General features: G+C 47.0%; 1 protein-coding gene across 4 annotated transcripts; it reads left to right on the top strand.

Moving 5' to 3' along the window:
• Positions 1-578: 578 nt before the first annotated feature.
• Eif2d (eukaryotic translation initiation factor 2D) lies at positions 579-17,349 on the top strand. Of its 4 annotated transcripts, none has more exons than XM_040738150.1 (15): positions 579-833; positions 1,601-1,746; positions 3,058-3,141; positions 3,484-3,574; positions 4,434-4,541; positions 5,567-5,787; positions 6,479-6,596; positions 8,296-8,341; positions 9,169-9,272; positions 9,386-9,535; positions 9,881-9,970; positions 10,993-11,088; positions 11,809-11,929; positions 14,797-14,971; positions 17,175-17,349. In XM_040738150.1, exons 1-15 carry the CDS (start codon positions 778-780, stop codon positions 17,240-17,242), a joined length of 1,674 nt encoding a protein of 557 aa, XP_040594084.1. In that variant the 5' UTR covers positions 579-777; the 3' UTR covers positions 17,243-17,349. The 4 variants fall into 4 exon arrangements, with proteins under 4 accessions (XP_040594084.1, XP_005079912.1, XP_012975855.1 ...); XM_005079855.4 differs by having other exon boundaries at positions 1,601-1,791; XM_021232876.2 differs by lacking the exon at positions 579-833 and adding an exon at positions 1,907-2,072 and having other exon boundaries at positions 1,652-1,791.
• The last annotated feature ends 2,431 nt before the right edge of the window (positions 17,350-19,780 follow it).

Here is a 19,780-nt window from a genome sequence, read left to right as displayed (position 1 = left end):
GTTATGTATACAGTGTTTTGCCTGCACGTATTCCTGCAGGCCAGAAGAGGGCACCACATCTACAGGTGGTTGTGAGCCACCATGTGGTTTCTGGGAATTGAACTCAGGACCTCTGAAAGAGCAGCCAGTGCTCTTAACTGATGAACCATCTCTTCAACTTCCGGCGTGTAGTTTTTACATTTGGAAATTTTATTTATCTGGGGCTGTTTTTTAATGAAAAATATGGGATAATTAAACACACCCCTATCCCTGTGGATGGGTTTTTATGGTGACACCACCATTTATCCTAGTGCTTAGGAAGCATCACCCACAGACTTAATAAGGTAACTGTGTGAGTCTAGCTAGACAAGTTAATAACTCTCCCTGACTTAATGAAGGGGTTGGGGACAGCAAATGGCCATAGCACTGCTGTGAAGGTGTTCTAGCTTCGCTTTTGTTAGTATGGTTAAAATACTCTGGCAAAAGCAACTTAGGGAAGAAAGGGTTTGTTTTAGCTCACAGTTGCTTATGACTCTCCGTACGGCAGAGCAAGCCCGGGAGCGGAAGTTCCGGAGCCAGCCCCGCCCTGCCCGGTGCTGCGTCAGTTCCGGAACTAGGGCCCCCACTGCTAGGGCTGCAAAGCTATGCGCTCAGGTTCCTAGTCGGCTGCGTTTTGGCGCCGGGTCCTCAGCATGGCTGCCTCCAGGGTTGAGGGCTGGGGAGCTGCCACACCCTCGTTTTGCTGACCGTTCCTGGAGTCTGTGTTCTTCTTGTCTTTCCTGGGCTACCCTAGTAGACATGTTCGCTAAGGCCTTTCGGGTCAAGTCCAACACGGCCATCAAGGGGTCGGACAGGTGAGGGAGAAAATACTTTTGCTTCACTTAGAGAGGCCCCTACACATCTAGGGGTGCACGTGGAGAGGAGACCCCAGGGAGCCAAGCGGGGACGGCAGAAACATTTTAGGCATGAGGTGTGGGGTTATCTTTTATCTCCCAGATGGTGTTTTTGGACAAGAAATAAAGTTTAGTCGGTGTGTTCTGGGCTCAGACTAGATGTTGTGGAAGATGTAAAATGAGGGGATACAGGCGCCCTCCGCTCCACGGAGTTTGAGCCCACGGGAAAACGCAGATGGGGTAACGAAAACTGAAAGTATCGCGGGAAGCGGGGGTGGGGGGGGGGTTCTTACTGCTTCCTCCTGGCGCTGGAGTGAGGTGGCTAAGCATTAAGAAAGCGGATAGGGAGAGGTGTTATCTTTCCAGTCTGTGTCACGGACACAGATTCGTCCTCGGGAATTTTGGAACTAGCTTTCTTGGTGCCAGCGTGGCCTCTCAATCCTAAATTGACAGATTTGTCAGCTAGTCTGAGAAAGGGGTGGAGAAGGCATGTGGGGCAGAACGGCCGGGTCTCCTATGTGAGGCTAACTTTATTCACTGAGCATCGGAGTTGTGAAAATAGACGAGATAATGAATAAGAAAGACAATGGGGATTTTGGAAGGCTGAGCACAGGGCACCTTAAACCAGGCAGCCTTTCTTCAGCACTTTTTATAGTCGTTCTGAATTTCAGTATTTGTTAATGCCCATCAGGAAGCTAGAGTTCACGGTGCCAGTGTGCTTTGTGCAGGAGAAAACTTCGGGCCGATGTGACCGCTGCATTTCCCACACTTGGAACAGATCAGACCTCTGAGTTGATACCTGGGAAGGAGGAGCTAAACGTGATGAAGCTGTATGCTCACAAAGGGGACACAGTGACTGTGTACATGAGTGGAGGTAACCCCATCCTGTTTGAACTGGAGAAAAACTTGTATCCAACAGGTATGGCAACAAGATAGAGATGCCTAGAATACAGACCTTGAGTAATATTTGCTACACTTCGTTGATTTGGTTTTGATACTTGTTTTTGTTTTCCACCGTTAACCTGCCTTTTCAGATAAGATAAGCACGGAATTTCCCAACGCTACTTTCAGAAATTGCCATAAAAGGAATAAAAAGCAAACAAACAAAACCTTAGAAAGAATGACAATGGCAAAGTTCTGTAATAAAGGAGCGTGAATATTAGGAGAGAGCTGAGGTGTCGAAAAAGATGACATTTCAAGGCATGTGAAGAAAATATCCTGTAAATTACTTGTAAACGGCTTTTCTTAACACAATAGTGAAAACCTAGGTTGGGGAGTAAGATGGATTAAGGAAGCTACCCCAGCTGTGTTAGTTACATACCTCACATGGGCTGCTTCACTGTGGGTTTTCCTGGGTTCTGGTTGGTGGTCTAAGTCTCAGTCTCTCTCTCTCTCTCTCTCTCTCTCTCTCTCTCTCTCTCTCTCTCTCTCTCTCTCTCTCTCTCTCTCTGTGTGTGTCTCTGTTTCCTCTGTTTCTGTCTCTCTCTCTTCTCTGTCTCTCTCACTCTCTCTGTCTCTCTCTGTGTCTCTGTTTCCTCTGTTTCTGTCTCTCTCTGTGTCTCTGTCTCTTCTCTGTCTCTGTCTCTCTCTCTCTCTCTCTCTCCTTTGTCACAGATCTCCTCTTTTCCATAGCACCTGACACTTTGTCACTTGGGGCTTTTCCTCCAAGGTTGTTTGGCTGCAGCAGAGCAACGCAGTCTCCTTAGGCCGCTCCTACCTCTTTCTCCAGTTTGCTGCTGTACCTGAAGACAAACAGAGACTTTTTTTCCTCTAGGAGTTTTATGCTAATCATTATGGAAATAGGAACTCAAAATATAAATATGAGAAAGTTTCAAAATGTCTTACAGACTGGCTCGGTTTTGGGGTCTCAGTTGCTTCTGAAGTCATGCTTCAAAGCCTCTTTGGTTTCTGCCCCGAATTTTCATTCACTGTGGCCATTTTCTACTGGCAATCCGGAAGCAGCAGTAGGTGCCTCCAAGTCTCTATTGTAACCAGGCGTCAGCAGGTCTCAGCTTTCATCCTGAAGGAAGTCTCCCTGGCAAACCTCTTTAACCTCTGTAACCTTGAGCTGGGATGTTTTTGATTCCCTTTCGGAATTCTGATTAAAGTGAGCATGGTGTCAGGCTTTTCTGGATCTGTGGTGGGCAGTGTTTGCTAAGTGTTTCCTGGGTCTCTTTTGATACAGTGTACACACTGTGGTCACATCCTGATCTACTGCCAGCCTTTACAACATGGCCTCTGGTTCTCGATAAACTGGTCAGGGGAGCAGGTAAGAGAATTTTTCTATGTTGTGGCTATGGCTTGAAATCAGCCACGTTAATAAGGCTACTCTTTTGTGTGTGTGTGTGTGTGTGTGTTAGTTATTTCTTCCACTTAGCTGATCCCTGAGTTCCCTGGACATCTGATTCTGTTTTAAGCCTTTTATAAGTAAAATGAAAGCAAGTTTGTGAGTTGCCCCATGCTGTACTTTAAATCAATAGGGAACTTTAGCGACTAGAACCTAGTGCTTCTGTTTGTGAGTCCTTTGTCAGGTGGATGGGTATATGATAAAATATAGCATGGAAATAAAGTGGAACCATTGAGTAAGCTGTTATGTTTTTATTTGCTACAGATTTGATGCTGCCAGGGGTAGTAGTGCCCCCTACTGGTCTGCCTCAGGTACAGCAAGGTGACCTCTGTGCCATTACGTTGGTGGGGAACAGGTACTACGTCAGCTGTGTCTTTTGACTGTGTGTGGGGGGGGTGTGGGGGTGTGGCTCAGAGGAACAGAGGCACAAGGGAGATGGAGGAAAATGGCAGCCTCCAAAACTCATGGACCAAGGTCTGAAAAGAAAAAAATAGGTTCCTCTGAAAGAAGCAGATAGTGGGCCCTTTGGTGTATGTTGTCCCTGAGCCTGTGGGGAGCCTGTGAATCTGGGCATAAGATGTTTGCTATGCTTAATTTTTGAAAATCACTTTATAGATAACTTTAGATTTTATAGAAGAATGTAAGAGGTGGTGTAGAGTCCTGACACACACCATGATTCCCAGCATTCTCAGTGGCCACATCTGTAAACATTCTAGTTCTCACAGCTAAGGACTGTTGTCCCACACTGGGCAATGCTGTGAGCACACTCAAGCTTTATTTGTATCTCTGCAGGACTTTTTTGTTTTGAGTGCCTTTTTCCATTCAAGGATCCAGTCTAGGAAACCACATTGCACTTAGCTGTCCCTTCTTCTGGCCTCTTCTGTATGTGATGTTCTCTTGCCTTTGTCTCGTCGTCTTCACAGTCCCATCAACTGCGTGTTATCTATATTTTAGCAACTTTATGGAAACATAGTTTCATACAGAGTCTGCCTATCTCAAACCCACAGTCAGATGACTGTTAGTGTGTTTACAGCTGTTGAGCCATCAATGCTGCTGCTTTTTTTGATTTCAGGGCCTCATGCATGCTAGGCAAGTACTTTACTGTTGAAGAGTTTCCCAAGCTCTTACTGCTGCTTCTAATAAGGAACCAGGAGTCATTGTGTGAACAGTTCAGCAAGGAGACTGCCTGACTTCATCTCTGGCTTCCTCCCCAGAGCTCCTGTAGCAATCGGAGTGGCTGCCATGTCCACAGCTCAGATGCTGTCGTCAGGCCTGAAGGGGAAGGGCTTCTCTGTGCTCCACACTTATCAGGACCACTTGTGGTAGGTGCATTGTTTCTTCCGTTTACAGGGAATGGGGGTGGGGTTGGTGGGTGGACGGAAAGAACCTGAGCCTGAGATTCAGAGGTGCAAGTATTGGTCTAGGCACACTCTCGTGCGACTTGTGGGCCCCGGGCTTCCACCCGCTTGCCAGCTGTGCGAGAATTCATTTTTCTTGTCCAGGCAAGAAATTATAGGCAGCTTTGGTTATTTTCTAGGCCTGGAGTTGTCCCAAACAGTTGCTCTAGACTTAGGAACTGTTTGCCCTGCCCTTCACTGTGGTGATGTATATATAGTACTAGTTAGTATGACTTTGTCAATTTTAGACACCATTTGGTTCTGGGACAAGTGTTTCTGACTCCAGATCAGTTGTCAGACAGCAGGATAGCTGGCTTTGTTATTCCAGTATCGTGTCTGGAACACACACTCTGGCTATAACAAGCCACTTCAGATCCACATACCTGCTCTTTGTCTGGCTAATGTTGCTTTCCCCAGATGGTAAACAGTGTTTTTCTTAAAAGCAGTGGAACTAGGTTTTCTGTGGGGGATGAGTTAGGGATAGGGGAAAGTTGAGATGGGGGTCCCATTATGTAGTTCAGGCTGACCTAGAACTTGAAATCCCCGGGTCTGAGCTTCCTAAGGGCTAGGGTTGTAGGCATATGCCCCCAAGCCTAGTTCTGTAGCCAGGTGTTATAGCCTACTGTGTGTATTCATTCTTTGTATTTTCTTTTATCTTTTATGCTTTTCCTTTAGTCTCAGTCTCAGGCTGTCTATTAATAATAATATAAGCAATCATTTCCTTGAGATAGGGATGAAATGAACAACAGTTCATTTTATAGATGACAAAGCTGATGCAACTCTTCTGGGCCCAGAATAATTGAATAGAGTTGAGTGTACATAACTTGGATGTCCTGAATACCCCTGCCTGCTGGCTCTACTGTCTTTAAACACCTGACATACTCTCCCCTTACCAGGGTGGGTGAGTATCCTGGCTACTCCTTGGTGTTTCTGACATCAGATTTTTCCAGGAAATCTGGAGACAAGTCTTCTCCACCTGCCATTGCACCCTTGGCAGTGAATCCCACAGATAGCAATGAAGAGAAGGTGGACCTTGGTCTGCAAGGAAACCTGAGCTGCCTGACCCTGGAGGGAGAGGAGGAGAATAGGAAGGTTCATCACCCAGAAGCCTCTGAAGACACCAGCTCCGGAGCCCAGAGCCAGGACTCCTTGGACGGCAAGCTGCTTCAAGGTGTGGTTTTGGGAACGGAAAGCCCACACCTGTCCTTCAGATTAGACTGCATTGGTGCTCTGGGAGAGAAACCCAGAACCTATATTTGGAGTCATAGTTCGGTATGCCTTCTTATATAAGTCATGTCCCTGGGTGCCTGTCTGTGTGTCACATAGTTTCCAGGTGTGAGTCTCTAGGGTTTCTGGTTCTTACTTCGCTGAATGAATGTTCTTGGCTTGGCGGCACTGTGGATTTGGTCCTTCCTGTGGGGCTAACCCTTACAGGGTTAGTGTTCAAGAGTCTGGAAGGGGTCAATGAGATGGAGCAACAGGCAATTGGGGGTCAGTGAGGTGGCTGGACAGACAACAGGAGCCCGTGAGACGGGGCACCAGGCATCAGGGCCGGTGAGACGGGGCACCAGGTGAAAGCGCTTGTTGTGCAACCTGACCACCTGAGTTCAATCCCGGGAACAAGCCATGGTGAAAGGAGAGAACTGACTCCTGAAACCTGTTCTCAGACTTCCACACATGCTATCGTATGTGAGCACGCACACACACACACACACACACACTTTTTAAAAAGTGTAGCCTGGGAGTGTTGGTGCCTCAAATGGGCTCCATTTGAGCTAAGGTGATGAGGGAGGGGTGGCAAGTTTGCAGTGCTTAGGCAAAGTGGGGGCCTCAGGGAGGGTGTGGTTTTCTTTTCCTTGCAGAGCAAATGGATGAGCTGCTACACCAGTGCTTCCTGCATGCCTTGAAGAGTCGAGTCAAAAGAGCTGACCTCCCTCTGCTCACCAGCACTCTCCTTGGCAGTCACATGTTCTCCTGCTGGTACGGAAGGCACTGCTTGGGTGGGGGGGGCTGGTTGAGTGATACGCTGTGGGAAGGGCAGAACAGAAAGTTGATCTGGCATGTAGGTTAGATTCTTGGCTTTAAAACCTTCAGTTTTATCCAGGGAAAGGATTCTAAGGTTAAAAGTCCCAAGATTTTCTGACTCCTGTTTCTGCCAAGGTGTCGCTCATGAGTCAAGTACATGGCATACGCTGCAAGAGTCCCTGAACAGCCTTTGTCAAGAAGTTTCCTGTACTGTTTCACCCTTGCACTTAGGAAGAGTTGTGCCTGGAGGAGAATAGGGTGAAAGCCCACCCCATTGAGAATGCAGCCACTAGAAAAGGGAGTGTTGACTTTGAAGGCGGAACCATCAAGGTTCAGCTGCTACCTCCTTAGCATAGTTAACCAAAGCCAATTGCAAGTAGTTGAGCCCAGATTTCTATTACCTCTAGGATGACTGTAAAGTTGCACAGCCTGGAGTATACCAGCCACTTGTTAATACTGAAAGAGCAGGGTCTTTCCTGCATACCTCATAGCCTGGTACTGTGGCTCATGCCTGTAATCCCAACACTTAAGAGGCTGAGGTAAGAGAATAGCAGTGAATCCAAGGCTAGTATAGGTTGTTGAGTGAGTTCCAGATCAGCCTGGGTTGCAGTGAGAATCTGTCCTAAAAAAAGAGAGAACAGGACTACCCCTATATGCATATATACACACAGCCTGCTCTGCCTCAAGAGGGCAGTGTGCTGTTCCTGAGACTTGCTGTGTTTTAAAAGTGGTAATTAATCCAATTTCTTCCTGTCTACACATGGCCTTAAGGCACCCAAGGCAACTGTGGCATTGGGGTCCTTGGTAATTTGTCTTGCTCCTACCGAGTTGCAAGTGGCTGGGAAACAGGGTTCTGGAACTTTTTTAGGGGGCAGGCATTAGATTGGAGTGGGTTCTAGGACAGTCCCCCTGATAGCCACACTGCTATTGAATGCCAGGTTTTGAGAGATGATATTAAGTTCCTGAGGAGAGGGAGGAGTCATAATTTTGATTAGGAACCTCTGTCCCTAACTACCCTAAAACTGCTTTAGGGCATGCATCAGTAGACTTCAAAGAGCCAGATAGTAAATCATTTAGTATTTCCAGGCCATGTGGCCTCTGTTTTAGGTTCTGGGCCATTGTGCACTGGTGTGATGGGTGTGGCTGGGTGAGTTAGGCTCCAGAGTGCAGTTTGCTGAACTCTGGTATAGACCTGGCTCCCTCAGTGTGAGCTGCTGTTGGTAAGGTTCACTTGGAAATGGAGCTTCTAAGGCCACAGGAGACTCTGGTTTGAGAGAACTCGAATAAAGCTATGTCCTGTTACAGTAGTCACTAATCACATGTGGCCAATTTAAATTAAAGTTAAAATTCAGTCCCCAGTCTCACAGTCTCAGCTGGTACATTTCAGGTCTTTCCTAGCCGCATGGGTGACTAGTGGTTGCTATATTAGACACCACAGATAGACCCCCAGTGCCACAAAAGTGCTATTGGAATGTCCTGGCTCAGAGTAGGCCATACTCCGTGTCTGTCTCTGATACCACAGCTGGGCAGAGAACTTCAGAGTGGTGGCTACTCTTTGACTGTGGAGTAGGAAAGACAGCTGAGGAAAAGGTCACTCATGTCAGGTGGACACCAAAACTCACTTTAGTTTAACGTGCCTTTTTTTCTGTGCTAGCCCTGAAGGACAGCAACTGGACATAAAGAAGTCAAGCTATAAGAAGGTAAGAGCCTGCCCCTTCTTTGCATGTCTATACAGAGTCATGTAGGGATACATGGGAGACAGGACTCAAGCTAGAACTAATAAGCCTTTTGATTCTAGGTATAATTGGAAGTAATGAAACTCTCCTTGGGTCAAGGCACCCACTTCTCTTTCCTGTTTGGTCCCTTTCTATCTGATTAGAATTAACAGACTTTATCAGTTTAGCAACTTCTTTTTTAAAATTAACTCTAGTTTTAATTATGTGTATATGCATGAGTGCTGGTGCCAGAAGAGGCCTGATGCCCCTGGAGCTGGAGTTACATTGCAGTTGTGAATCAAACTCGGGTCCTCCGCAAGAACAGTGTGAGCTCTCAGGCTCTCAGCTGTCTCTTCAGCCCCAGGGTGCACTCTTGACCATGGAGCCGTCTCTCTGGCCCTCTAGTCGCTTCTTGCTCTCTAACTTACAGAAATGTGTGTGGTCTTTTGGTTCTTAGTCGATTGGCAGCAAAAACCAAATCATAGTGCTTCAGTCCCCACCTCACCAGGCCTAGGAATCCCATGTGTGGAGTCAGTGAAGTCCCTGTATGAACTAGCTGGGCAAAAAGAGACTAAGCAGGGACAAACAGGAAATTACTCTTTTCATTGCAGAGACGTTGAGCAGTTGTGATGTAGCAAGCAAACGAGTTGCATGTGGAAATACATTGATTAGTAGTTATGGGTTAAGAATAAGAAGGCCGAGTCACCAGCCAACAGCTTTATACTAATATAGCGTCTGTGTGTTTCTTTAGAAGGGCTGCGGGATCTGCCAGGCTAGAAACCTCATACATCTGTACTGACTTCTCTCCCCAGCTCTCAAAGTTCCTGCAGCAGATGCAGCAGGAGCAGATTGTCCAGGTCAGGGAACTGAGCAAAGGAGTGGAGAGCATTGTGGCTGTGGACTGGAGGCATCCGAGGTAAGTGTGGGACCTGTCACTGCAGCTCAGTTGGTCTTGGGACCTGGGCCACAGATTGGGGACCACCAAGGCACTGGTGTAACATGTGCTTTTTCTCTTCTGCTGGATTTTAGGATCACATCTTTTGTCATCCCCGAGCCTTCCCTGACCTCCCAGAATGTCCAGGAGGGTAGCAGGGAACAGCCCTATCACCCTCCAGATATAAAATCCCTCTACTGTATCCCAGCCAGCATGACCCAGCTCTTCCAGGAGTCTGGCCACAAGTGAGTTTTGGAGAGCAGCCCTTTCCTGCCTACATGGTGTCTACCTGTACTTTCCCCGTCATCCTGAGTAGTGTTTTCCTGTGACTGGCAAATCTGCTCTGCCCGTCTTCCTTCTTCTAAATTCAGTGTCACACCTCCCTCCCTGGGGCTAGCCTTTGTTTTAGGTAAATGAGAGAGTAGGCCTCTCCGTCTGCAGCTGCACATCATGTAGCCCTGATTGCCTCCCTCAGGAAGAGGAGAAAGGCGAGAGCCAGGGAAAGAGCCCTGCCAGCAGGAAGTGAATGTTTACAGTTGGACCCCAGGTACAGCTTGACCCGACCTCTGGTTACTTCTCTCTTCTCCTAGGAGGGGGAGCACGCTTGAGGGCAGTGAGGTCCGCAGGATCATCATTGACTATGCCAAGAAGAACAACCTGGTGGATGCAGACAACAGAAAGTAAGTGGGCACCAAGAATGGAGTCCGTCTTGTCAGGTCTTCATTTCTAGCAGACAGACATTAAAGGATGCAGGAAACGGACTGGCAGGATAGTTCAGTAAATAAAGGAAAAGCCTGACTGTTGAGTTCAACCCTCAGGATCCACATGGTATAGAGAGAACGGACTGCTGCAATCCGTTCACATGCACACTTAGCATTGCACACTTACAGACACACACAGAGAGACACAGAGATAGATGAATGTAGTAACTTTAAAAACAGAGGATGGGAAGGATTCTGGAATGGAGAATAAGGATTGCAGCAGCTTAGAAATAGGCCAGCCCAGCATTGACAAACCTCAGGTTGATTACATGCTGTCCGCATGGACCATGAGCTGAATGCACACATCTCCCACATTTCCAGCACTGATGTTCAAGTGCATATGCTATTGTCAGGAAAAATGCAACCTTGAGAAAATACTTAATCACAGTTATTGTGGTTTTTTGGTATGATTTTTCTTATAAATGGGCACAGGTGGCATGCTAACAGATAAGAGTTGCACTAATGTTTTCCTTTCCTAGACATCCTCATGATCAGTGACCTACACACGAATATAGTGCTCCACTTTTTAAAAAGGTTTTGTTTATTTATTTTAATTATTATTTATTGTGGCTTCTAGAAAGCTGGGTGTACACTCTACCACCCCACCTCCAGCCCTGAGTTCCACTTTAATTATATGTAACAGCTTAGTCCGAGTACACGTTATAATGACTGTATCGTTTAGTGTTTATATCCTTCCTTCCTTGCTGGCCTTCCGACTGAAATTAAGCCTTGAAAGATATGGTCACATAGCGGAACTGAGCCAAGAATCCTGGTTGCTCCTTCCCGCACTTCTCCCACCATTTGCGTCTCCTCTGTGCCCTCCTATCAGTGGACTTTACTGCCCAACAATCCTGGGTGTCATAGAGTGCACAGGTGATGGACGCTGTCACTTTGGAAAGGTTGAGTCTTACGTTGCCTTAATGCTTCTTTTTTCCCTTTAGTGTGGTGAAACTGGATCCTATCTTATGTGACTGCATCTTAGAGAAAAACGAACAGCACGTGGTCATGAAGCTGCCATGGGACTGTCTCCTGACCAGGTAATAGGGACTGACGATCACTTCCAGCTTTCCTGCACTGCCGCCTTTATCTTACAAGCCTGAGTGCCTGAGTCTGAGTCCTCGGAAGCCAGGTGACCCAGGCACACCTGCAGTCATCCTCTGAGGGGATGGAGACGACACAAGAATCCCTGGAAGCTCGTGGGTCAGATAAGCTTGTGTGCGGCGGTTAACAACAAAGGGGTCGTGTTCAGAGAGGGCGGGGGCTGAAGAGCCTCCCGAGGCTGTTCTTCGACTTCGCCACACCTCACACGCCCTGCAGGTGCCTGCACCCATCCACACGAGCACACACAAACATGCATGCAGTCACTTCATGCACAAAAAAGACCAAGTAAAAAGTGCATTACTGGAACATGTGAGCCACGTGACACAGCTCTTGGAGGCAGGAAACTGGTAAGGGGTATTTTAAGTCAGGCAGTAACCTCCACAAGGCAGGCAGCAGACTCCCAGGAAGCCTAGCAAGTGGAGAATTTCCAGGCACTCAATCACTGTTCCCTTCTCTGAATCAGTGGGTGTCAACCTTGGCTATACTTTGGGGATCTTTGAGGCACTGAGTTCATTGCGTGTGGTTCAGCTCCCCAGGTGATCTCAGTTCTTCTAACTGCAGCCCGATTACAAATAAGGGCCTCAAAAAACTCTCACTCATTGCTCATGGTAGCAGGGTGCAGAGAGATCTGCTTATAACTGGAACTCTCATTTTAGGTGTTTGCAAAATATGCAGCCTGCCTACCAAGTGACGTTTCCTGGACAGGAACCCATTCTGAAGAAAGGGAAACTCTGTCCAATTGACATCACCCTTGCAAAGAAGGCTCATAATAAAAAGGTAACTTAAAAATACAGGAGCATTGACTGTGACTCAGGGCAGAGCATTTGCTTTGCCTGTGCTAAGGCCCTGGGCTCCATCCCTTCCACCACCCAAAAAAGACCCAGTGTTTGGGGATGGTCTCTTAGTTTCCCTGCTAAGTTCTAGTTTCCTGCTGTGATGGGAAGCTTTTGGATTGGATGGCCCATGCTGTGTGCCTGCACTGGCCCTGGGTGTGGGGTATCATTAAGCACTCCCTCCCGCCTGCCCTCTGGCATTTTGTACTAAGAAACTTGCTAGAACTTGTTTCAGAAGTGAAGAATATTTTAGTTTGACTTTTTCCTTGGTACTACTTTAAAGACCTTCATCGCTTACACAATCTACCTCTTGGGCCTTGGTCAATGAAAAATAACTTGTAAAAATTTGCTGAAGGAGCTATTTAGCTTGGCAACACAAAGTCGTAGGGAACAAATTATAACTGCCTTCAAATTTATAGAACACTGTTCTCTGGGAAAGGAGTGGCCTTGTTCTGCATGTGTGAGGAGAAAGACTGGGAGAAGCCATGAGAACACACAGGCATGGGCTCAAGGCAGAGCTGTGCAGAGTGTGTGGTTCTGGGCCCAGGGTTTGGTGCGGCCCTTTCTCATCTCATGACCTTGCGCACCTACTGAACTTCCTAGTGCCTCAGTTTCCTTCTGTGAGGAATGGAGGTAATACCTGCCCTGAACCTCAGTGACCAAATGGGACTAGCAGTGCCTAAATGAGAACCAGTCACGGTAACCTTACTCAGCAACAGTTCCATGCCAGATAGTATACCAAACCCTTTTGTGTATATTAAGCACAAATCTGTTATTAGTAATAGACCATCCAAAGGTGAAGTAGGTGTTGCCTGAAATGAGTTATTTCCTGGAGGTGTGCAAGCAAAGATTTTTGTGACCTCTTGTGGGGAGATACAACCAGGGTCTCAGGGAGGAAACTGACTTCGTAATGTGACCTCTAGAGCCTCACTGAGTATGAGACTGTGTCTGCAGTCCTTGTGAGCATAGAGGTTTTTTAAAGGCACTGTGGAGAGCAGTCCCTCCAGGCCACATGACAGTGGTCCTTCATCATCTGTAGTTGTGAACTAGAGTAGTTGTTGAAGAGCAACAAGAGGAGGACTGTAATTTTACATGTTTATTTCTTTTTTTTTTTTTTTTTTTTTTGGTTTTTCGAGACAGGGTTTCTCTGTGGCTTTGGAGGCTGTCCTGGAACTCGCTTGGTAGTCCAGGCTGGTCTCGAACTCACAGAGATCCGCCTGCCTCTGCCTCCCGAGTGCTGGGATTAAAGGCGTGCGCCACCAACGCCCGGCTTACATGCTTATTTCTAATTTTGTGTGTTGTGGGTGTTTTGCCTCATGCACATCTGTGTGTCATGTATGGTGCTTGTGGATGCCAGAAGAGGGCGTCAGATCCCCTAAGAGTGGAGTTACAAGACAGTTGGGAGCTGCCATATAGGTGTTAGGAGCTGAACCTGAGTCCTCTGGAGGAACAGTCAATATTCTTAACCACTGAGCCATCTCTCCAGCCCTGGATTGTGATTTCTATAACTTTAAAAAGGGATTTATTTATTTCTGTTTCGTGTGTATTAGGTTTTCATCTGCATGTATGACTGGATATCACATTATGCAGTTCCCATAGAGTCTAGAAGAGGGCGTTAGATTTCCCAGGGAATTGGAGCTAGAGGGTTTTGAGCTGTCCTGTAGGTACAGGAAATTAAACTTAAGCTTCTTTGAAAGAGCAGCAAGTGCTGTTAACCATTGAGCCATCTCCAGCCCTGATTGTGATTTAAAAAAAAAAACAAAGCTTTAACGCTTTCCTTTTTGTCCTGAAGTCACATTCTTTTCATTTTTGTTGCTAATAATGGAAAAGTGCCATGCTTTTGACTAGCTGTGTGATTTAAAGAACTGTTGTCAGGTACAAAGTATTTTATTATCATTACCTTCGTCATCATTGGGGTTGGGGGGCATGCATGCTACAGTGCATGTATGGAGCTCAGGGGTCAACCTTGTGGCGTTGGTTCTCCATCTGCCTTTTGTGGTCGCAGGCACTGAACTCCAGCTGGCAGGGTTGAGCAGCAAGCCCCTTTGCCCACTGAGCCATGCCCCCTGCTGCTTCTGCTGTTAGGTTTAAGACAGTCCTTATCTGGCAGGGCCTGGTGGCGCACGCCTCTAATCCCAGCATTCAGGAAACAGAGGCAGGCGGATCTCTGTGAGTTAGAGGCCAGCTTGGTCTACCTAGAGAGTTTGAAGCCAACCAGAGAGACATAGTTGAGACCCTGTCTTAAAGAAAAGAAAACAGAGTCCTTAATCTTTGGAGACAAATACTGTAATATTTATATATGAAATGATCTGAAGTACAAGGATTTGCTGAAAAGTAATCTAGGAGCCATAAACCCAGATGGCCTGTAAATTGACAGCTATTGAAATTGGATATGTAGGAGTCCATTACACTCTTGTGCTTTTTTGGTGTTTTGTTTTGAGACTGGGTCTCATTATGTAGCCGTGGCTGACCAAGAGTTTGCTATATGTAGACCAGGTTGACCTCAACTCTAGCTCACAGAGATTCATCTGCCTCTACCTCCTGAGTGCTAGGATTAAAGGTGTATATCACCATGTTTGGCACCATGTTATTGCACTTTTATTTATGTTTTAAATTCTCCATGGCTAAAAACCCTTAAGTTAAATGTTATAGAGGATGGAGTATCTATGAACATGGATGGAATGGGCAGAGAGACGTCAGGGTTATAGCGATAGAGAACTGTCAGGGAACATGGGTGAGGTGTCTGCCGAAAGGCCCTTCAGAGGAGAGAGCACGCCGTGAATGAACACCCACCATCACTCCCGTCTGCAGGTGACTTTGGTCCGGAACTTGGAGACCTATGGTCTCGACCCATGCTCAGTGGCTGCTACTCTCCAGCTGCGATGCCAGGCCAGCACCATCGTCTTTCCTGCCCCTGGGGCCAAAGACAGTCTACAGGTGCAGATCCAGGGAAACCAGATCCACCACCTTGGCCAGCTATTGCTTGGTGAGTATCCCTTCTGAGAAAACCCTTTGGGCTGACTTGGCGAAGGTCTTGCCGCTGACTCACTGGAGTCTAGTTATCATACCTGTGTCTACACTGTCTACAGTGGTGCAGAGATGGTACATCCCAGAGAAAATGTACTGCACATTTTGAAGTATGAACTCTTCCAGAACTAGCGTTGGCTAGACAGTCTGTTGAGATGCTAAGTAGTAGCAAGAGCTCCTCCCCGTCAGTCACGTGAACCAAGGTGGGGCACAACCAGAAGGACATAGCCAAGGTGTTCTCCATGTTAGCCTTTTCAACTTCCCATATTTTCTCTCTCTTTTAATAATTAAAAGAATTATATGGATATGGGTGTTTCTGCCTGCATGTATGTCTGTGCACTATGTGTGTTCTGGTGCCCTCAGAAGAGGGCATCAGATCCTCTGAAACTAGAGTTGTAGGTGTGAGCTGTGGTTGTGAGCTGCCATGTGGATTCTGGGAATTGAAAACTGGATCCTCTGGCAAACATTCTAACTGCCAAGCTATCTCTCCAGCCCCTCAGTTTAGCACATTTTCGACTCCTAATATAAGGGGACATAACCCCGTCAAGGAGCAAGTCTGTGTGTTCTCATGTACACATGCTTCAGTCTATAGCAGTAAGCAGGAGATGGAGCCAGAGTTTGAACCTGACCTTAGGCCCTTTCCAGGCTCACTGCTCTCTCCATCGTACATACTGCTAGCTTTTCCTCTTGAGTACCCTTTCTAGAAATCCTTTTGTGAGTGCCCAGCTGTGCCTGGCGTGCAGCTGGGCTGTGGGAGGGTGTCTCCTTGGCTATAACTGCCGCAGGACTGTTGCCGCCTGTTTTGCAGATGGGGAACAGAGAGACTCAGTACTTTGCCGGGAGTTCACCTGACTCTGAGTACTGTAGCTGGGCTCTGAATCTTTAATTCTTTAGAGCCAAGTTGCTTTGATTCTCTCTGGGTCTCTAGCCTCTCTTTGTCCTTCACTTAAGCCCTCCCGCACATTCTGCCTGGCTTACCTTTCTAAACAATCCCATCATTCCCCTAGAAGGTCTTTTGTCTCATCCATGCCTTCAGGAATAAGCCCTTCCTAGCCTGCCCGTTTGTCCTGCAGCCTCTCCCTCGCTCCCTGCCATACTGATTCCACCACCCCCGCCGGTTTCCTCCTGTTCCCCCACACACTGGGAACTTGACATCTGCCTGCTTTACCTGGCTGTCCCTTGTCTTGTGTGCCTTCCTGTATCCCTGGTCTGTACCGGTTCACTGGTACAGCTCGGGGGGAATGCCCATTTCCCTTTGACCATGGTAAAAACTACTAGCATTAGTGCTTCTCAACTGTGTCGATGTGTCTGGTTAGTGTCTGGAGCTTGGCTAATTTTTTTCTCTAATGTCTGCTGAACCCTCTGCAAACTAGAACTTGAAGTAGATCTTGCTTTTCCCATGCCTGTGTCACACTCAAAAGACTGGCACATTGCACGTGCTCAGTAAGTAGAGTTAACTCATGGTCTGTGACAATTCACAGCAATTAACTTCCAAAACTGCGGCCACGTGGGGGAGAACGACCCTTTCACAGGGGTTGCCTAAGACTATCGGAAAACACAGATTTACATTACAATTTATAGCTAGCAAAATTACAGTTATGAAATAGCAATGGAAATAATTTTATGGTTAGGAATCACCACAACATGAGGAACTTTATTCTTTTGTTTTTATTTTGGTTTTTCAAGACAAGGTTTCTCTGTGTAGCCTAAGCTGTCCCGGAACTTGCTCTGTAGACCAGGCTAACCTCAAACTTATATCTGCCTGCCTCTGCCTCCCATGTGCCAGGATTAAAGGTGTGCACCACCACTGCCTGGCTGAGGAATTGTATTAAAGGGTCACAGCTTTAGGAAGTTTGAGAACCACTGATCTAGATGGTAGCTAGCAGGGTATAAATGACCAGAACACACCATTCAACTACTGTGTGCGGCAAATGGTGCATCCTAGGTGTCACCAGACGCCGGTGAGCTTGAGTAGGATGTAGAAGGTGGGTCATGCGTTGGAAATTATTGAAACAGATCCTTGACAGCAGGGATGAGCACACTGGAAGCTTAGTGGATAGGGAGGGGCTGGAGGTTACAGGGCCTAAGGGACGTGGAATACAGGGAGGGGCAGTAGAGACTTGAGACCAGGCTTGGCTGAAGATTTTCTTTTTGGATTGTAGAAGAGTATCGGCTCCCTGGAAAATACATCCAAGGCCTAGAAAAGGCCCCCAAACCTGGCAAGAAGTGACAGACTCATTTTATGCAGTGGATCCCCTGGGAACCCAGGTTCTAAGCTGGTAATTGATACGAGTATTTTCAACTTTTACAAATAAAAACTGTGATTCTTTACTGAAAGCTTTTATTCTAATCTAAATCTGAATGCCCGTGTCCTTCACTTAGTGAGAATGTCCACATGGTTTCTGTGATTCCGTTCATGCCCTGTGTAAGAGCAGGGCAGCCCATCCGAAGCGCAGCAGGCAGGGCCTTCCTGCTTCTAAAGCCCGTCTACCAGGTAGACAGACCCCAGCTTCCCACTTAGTGCTCCTGTGACCCAGTTAACCTCCTAGGCCTGCCAGCCCCTTCATGTTCCATACAAACAGCCTGGTTCTCCTGTGCCCTCAGTCACAGCAACAAGAGGAATGAACTCTAAGCAGAGCAGCAGCAGCAGCAGCATTTAGGCCAGTAGAGATAAGAACAATGAGAACAGATGGTGGGTTCCTATGTGACCATGTTTCTTCCCCAGCTGGAGCAGCATGCTACCACTAATGGCTGAGTTTGATAGCTGTGATATAGTGATGCCTAGGACAACAAGGGCCTTCTTTGGCCCCAGCTGCTTGTTGGAAGCTTGGGTTGTCGGAAGGGCTCTTCAGTCAGTCTTCCGAGATCTCAGGAAGAGGATCTGTGTTCGTCTGATTACACAGGAGTCACTGGATGCCAGGAATGGTTCCACCTTGGTTTGTGCAGGTCCTGTCTGTATCTACGGCTCGCTGTGTAAGTAGGAATAAGAGCTGTGCAATTATAAACTCCTTAAGAGTTCTTGGATTTTTTTTTTTTTTTGAGACAGGGTTTCTCTGTATTGTTTTGGAGGCTGTCCTGGAACTCACTCTGTAGACCAGGCTGGCCTCGAACTCACAGAGATCCGCCTGCCTCTGCCTCCCGAGTGCTGGGATTAAAGGCGTGCGCCACCACCGCCTGGCGAGTTCTTGGATTTTTACCATTAAAGAATTGCCTTTTTTCCCCTTTCTCATCCTTTTAAAAACTGAGATGAAAGAGACTTGTTCATCTGTTGTCCACCAAATCACCTGTTTTAGACCTGGAAAGAAAGGGGTGGGTGTAAAAATGTATGTGACAACTCCCACTTCTTGCTGTGAAACCAAGAACAGGCCTTTTCCCTGGGCAGTAAACTACTTAATCTCACTAATCCTCTCTCTGTCAGCATACATGTACTGAACATGGATGTGCCTTCTAGAAGCCAACTCGAGCAGGATCCTATTACGACGAAGCGTGGAATATGTGCAGAGCAGACAAATGTCCCTTGCATGCATACAGATGACATGCAGCACTGTCCTGCATTCTCACAGGCTCATCTGTTTGGCATGCTCTTGGAAGGTAGTGCCGTAGAAATTGATGACTTCCCTGCCAAAGGCACAAAGCTTATAAGGATCTGTACTTCATTGTGGTTCAGCCTGCGCTCTGCTGTGGTGGTGTGCTTGCTGTCCAGGCCTGTGCTGGGGTGTGTTTTCCAGGAATAGTGATACCTTTGCACTGAATCATCTTCCTGTCTCCCTTATGAATGGCATGGAGATGTGGAAAAGGGTGGAGCAGAGTCAGACCATGGAATGGAGTCTCTCTCTATATGCTAAGCCAAATAATCTGTACCAAGGTCAGACTCTGAGCTTTGAATTTATTAATTATTAATGCTACAGTGAAATGAGTCCAGTGAAAAACAGAAACTGCTTCATTCCCATGCCGTGGGTGGACAGATGATACAGATTTACATAGTGATTCGCTGAGTTTTCTTAATTTTTTGTTTTTGGTGATGGTGGGGGCACTTATGTCCTATCTTTCTCTTCTTTTTTTTTTTTTTTTTTTTGGTTTTTTGAGACAGGGTTTCTCTGTAGCTTTGGAGGCTGTCCTGGAACTCACTTTGTAGACCAGGCTGGCCTCGAACTCACAGAGATCCGCCTGCCTCTGCCTCCCGAGTGCTGGGATTAAAGGCGTGCGCCACCAATGCCCGGCATCCTATCTTTCTCTTCTAACTCCTCTTATGTCTCCCCTTCCTCCCTCTCAAATTCATGGCCCCTTTTTCCGTGTGTGAGTGTGTGTGTGTGTGTGTGTGTGTGTGTGTGTGTGTGCGTGCGTGCGCGCGCGCTATATACGTATTATAACAAATACATAAATTCAGCCTGCTCTACTTGTTTACTGCTACTTGAATGTCTGATCTCAGGGTTGACACCAGGTATTGGATAGCCAGTTACCGGGCTCATCCCTGTGGAAGACGGTTCTCCTGCTCTAAACATTCCTTAGTTAATATAGTTCTTTGTCTAGCTGTGGGGCCCCATGAGATCCCCCATTCATGTTGACTAGTTTTCAGTACCAGACATGATTTCTCTCTTGTTGAGTGGGCCTTAAGTCATATTAAACAGGGGTTACCACCAAGATAAGAGTGCCACTATTATACCCTTAGGGATATTTTGCTGTGCTGGTTGTTATGGGTCAAAGGTGTCACAACTGGGTAGAGCTTGAATAGCCTCCCAACCTGTCGAGCTTGAATAGCCTCCCAACC

The sequence above is a fragment of the Mesocricetus auratus genome, unplaced genomic scaffold (assembly GCF_017639785.1).
Source record: "Mesocricetus auratus isolate SY011 unplaced genomic scaffold, BCM_Maur_2.0 Super-Scaffold_100676, whole genome shotgun sequence".
Taxonomy (NCBI): Eukaryota; Metazoa; Chordata; class Mammalia; order Rodentia; family Cricetidae; genus Mesocricetus; species Mesocricetus auratus.
Note: the sequence above shows the minus strand (reverse complement) of the source record. Positions and strands in the feature narration are given on the sequence as shown.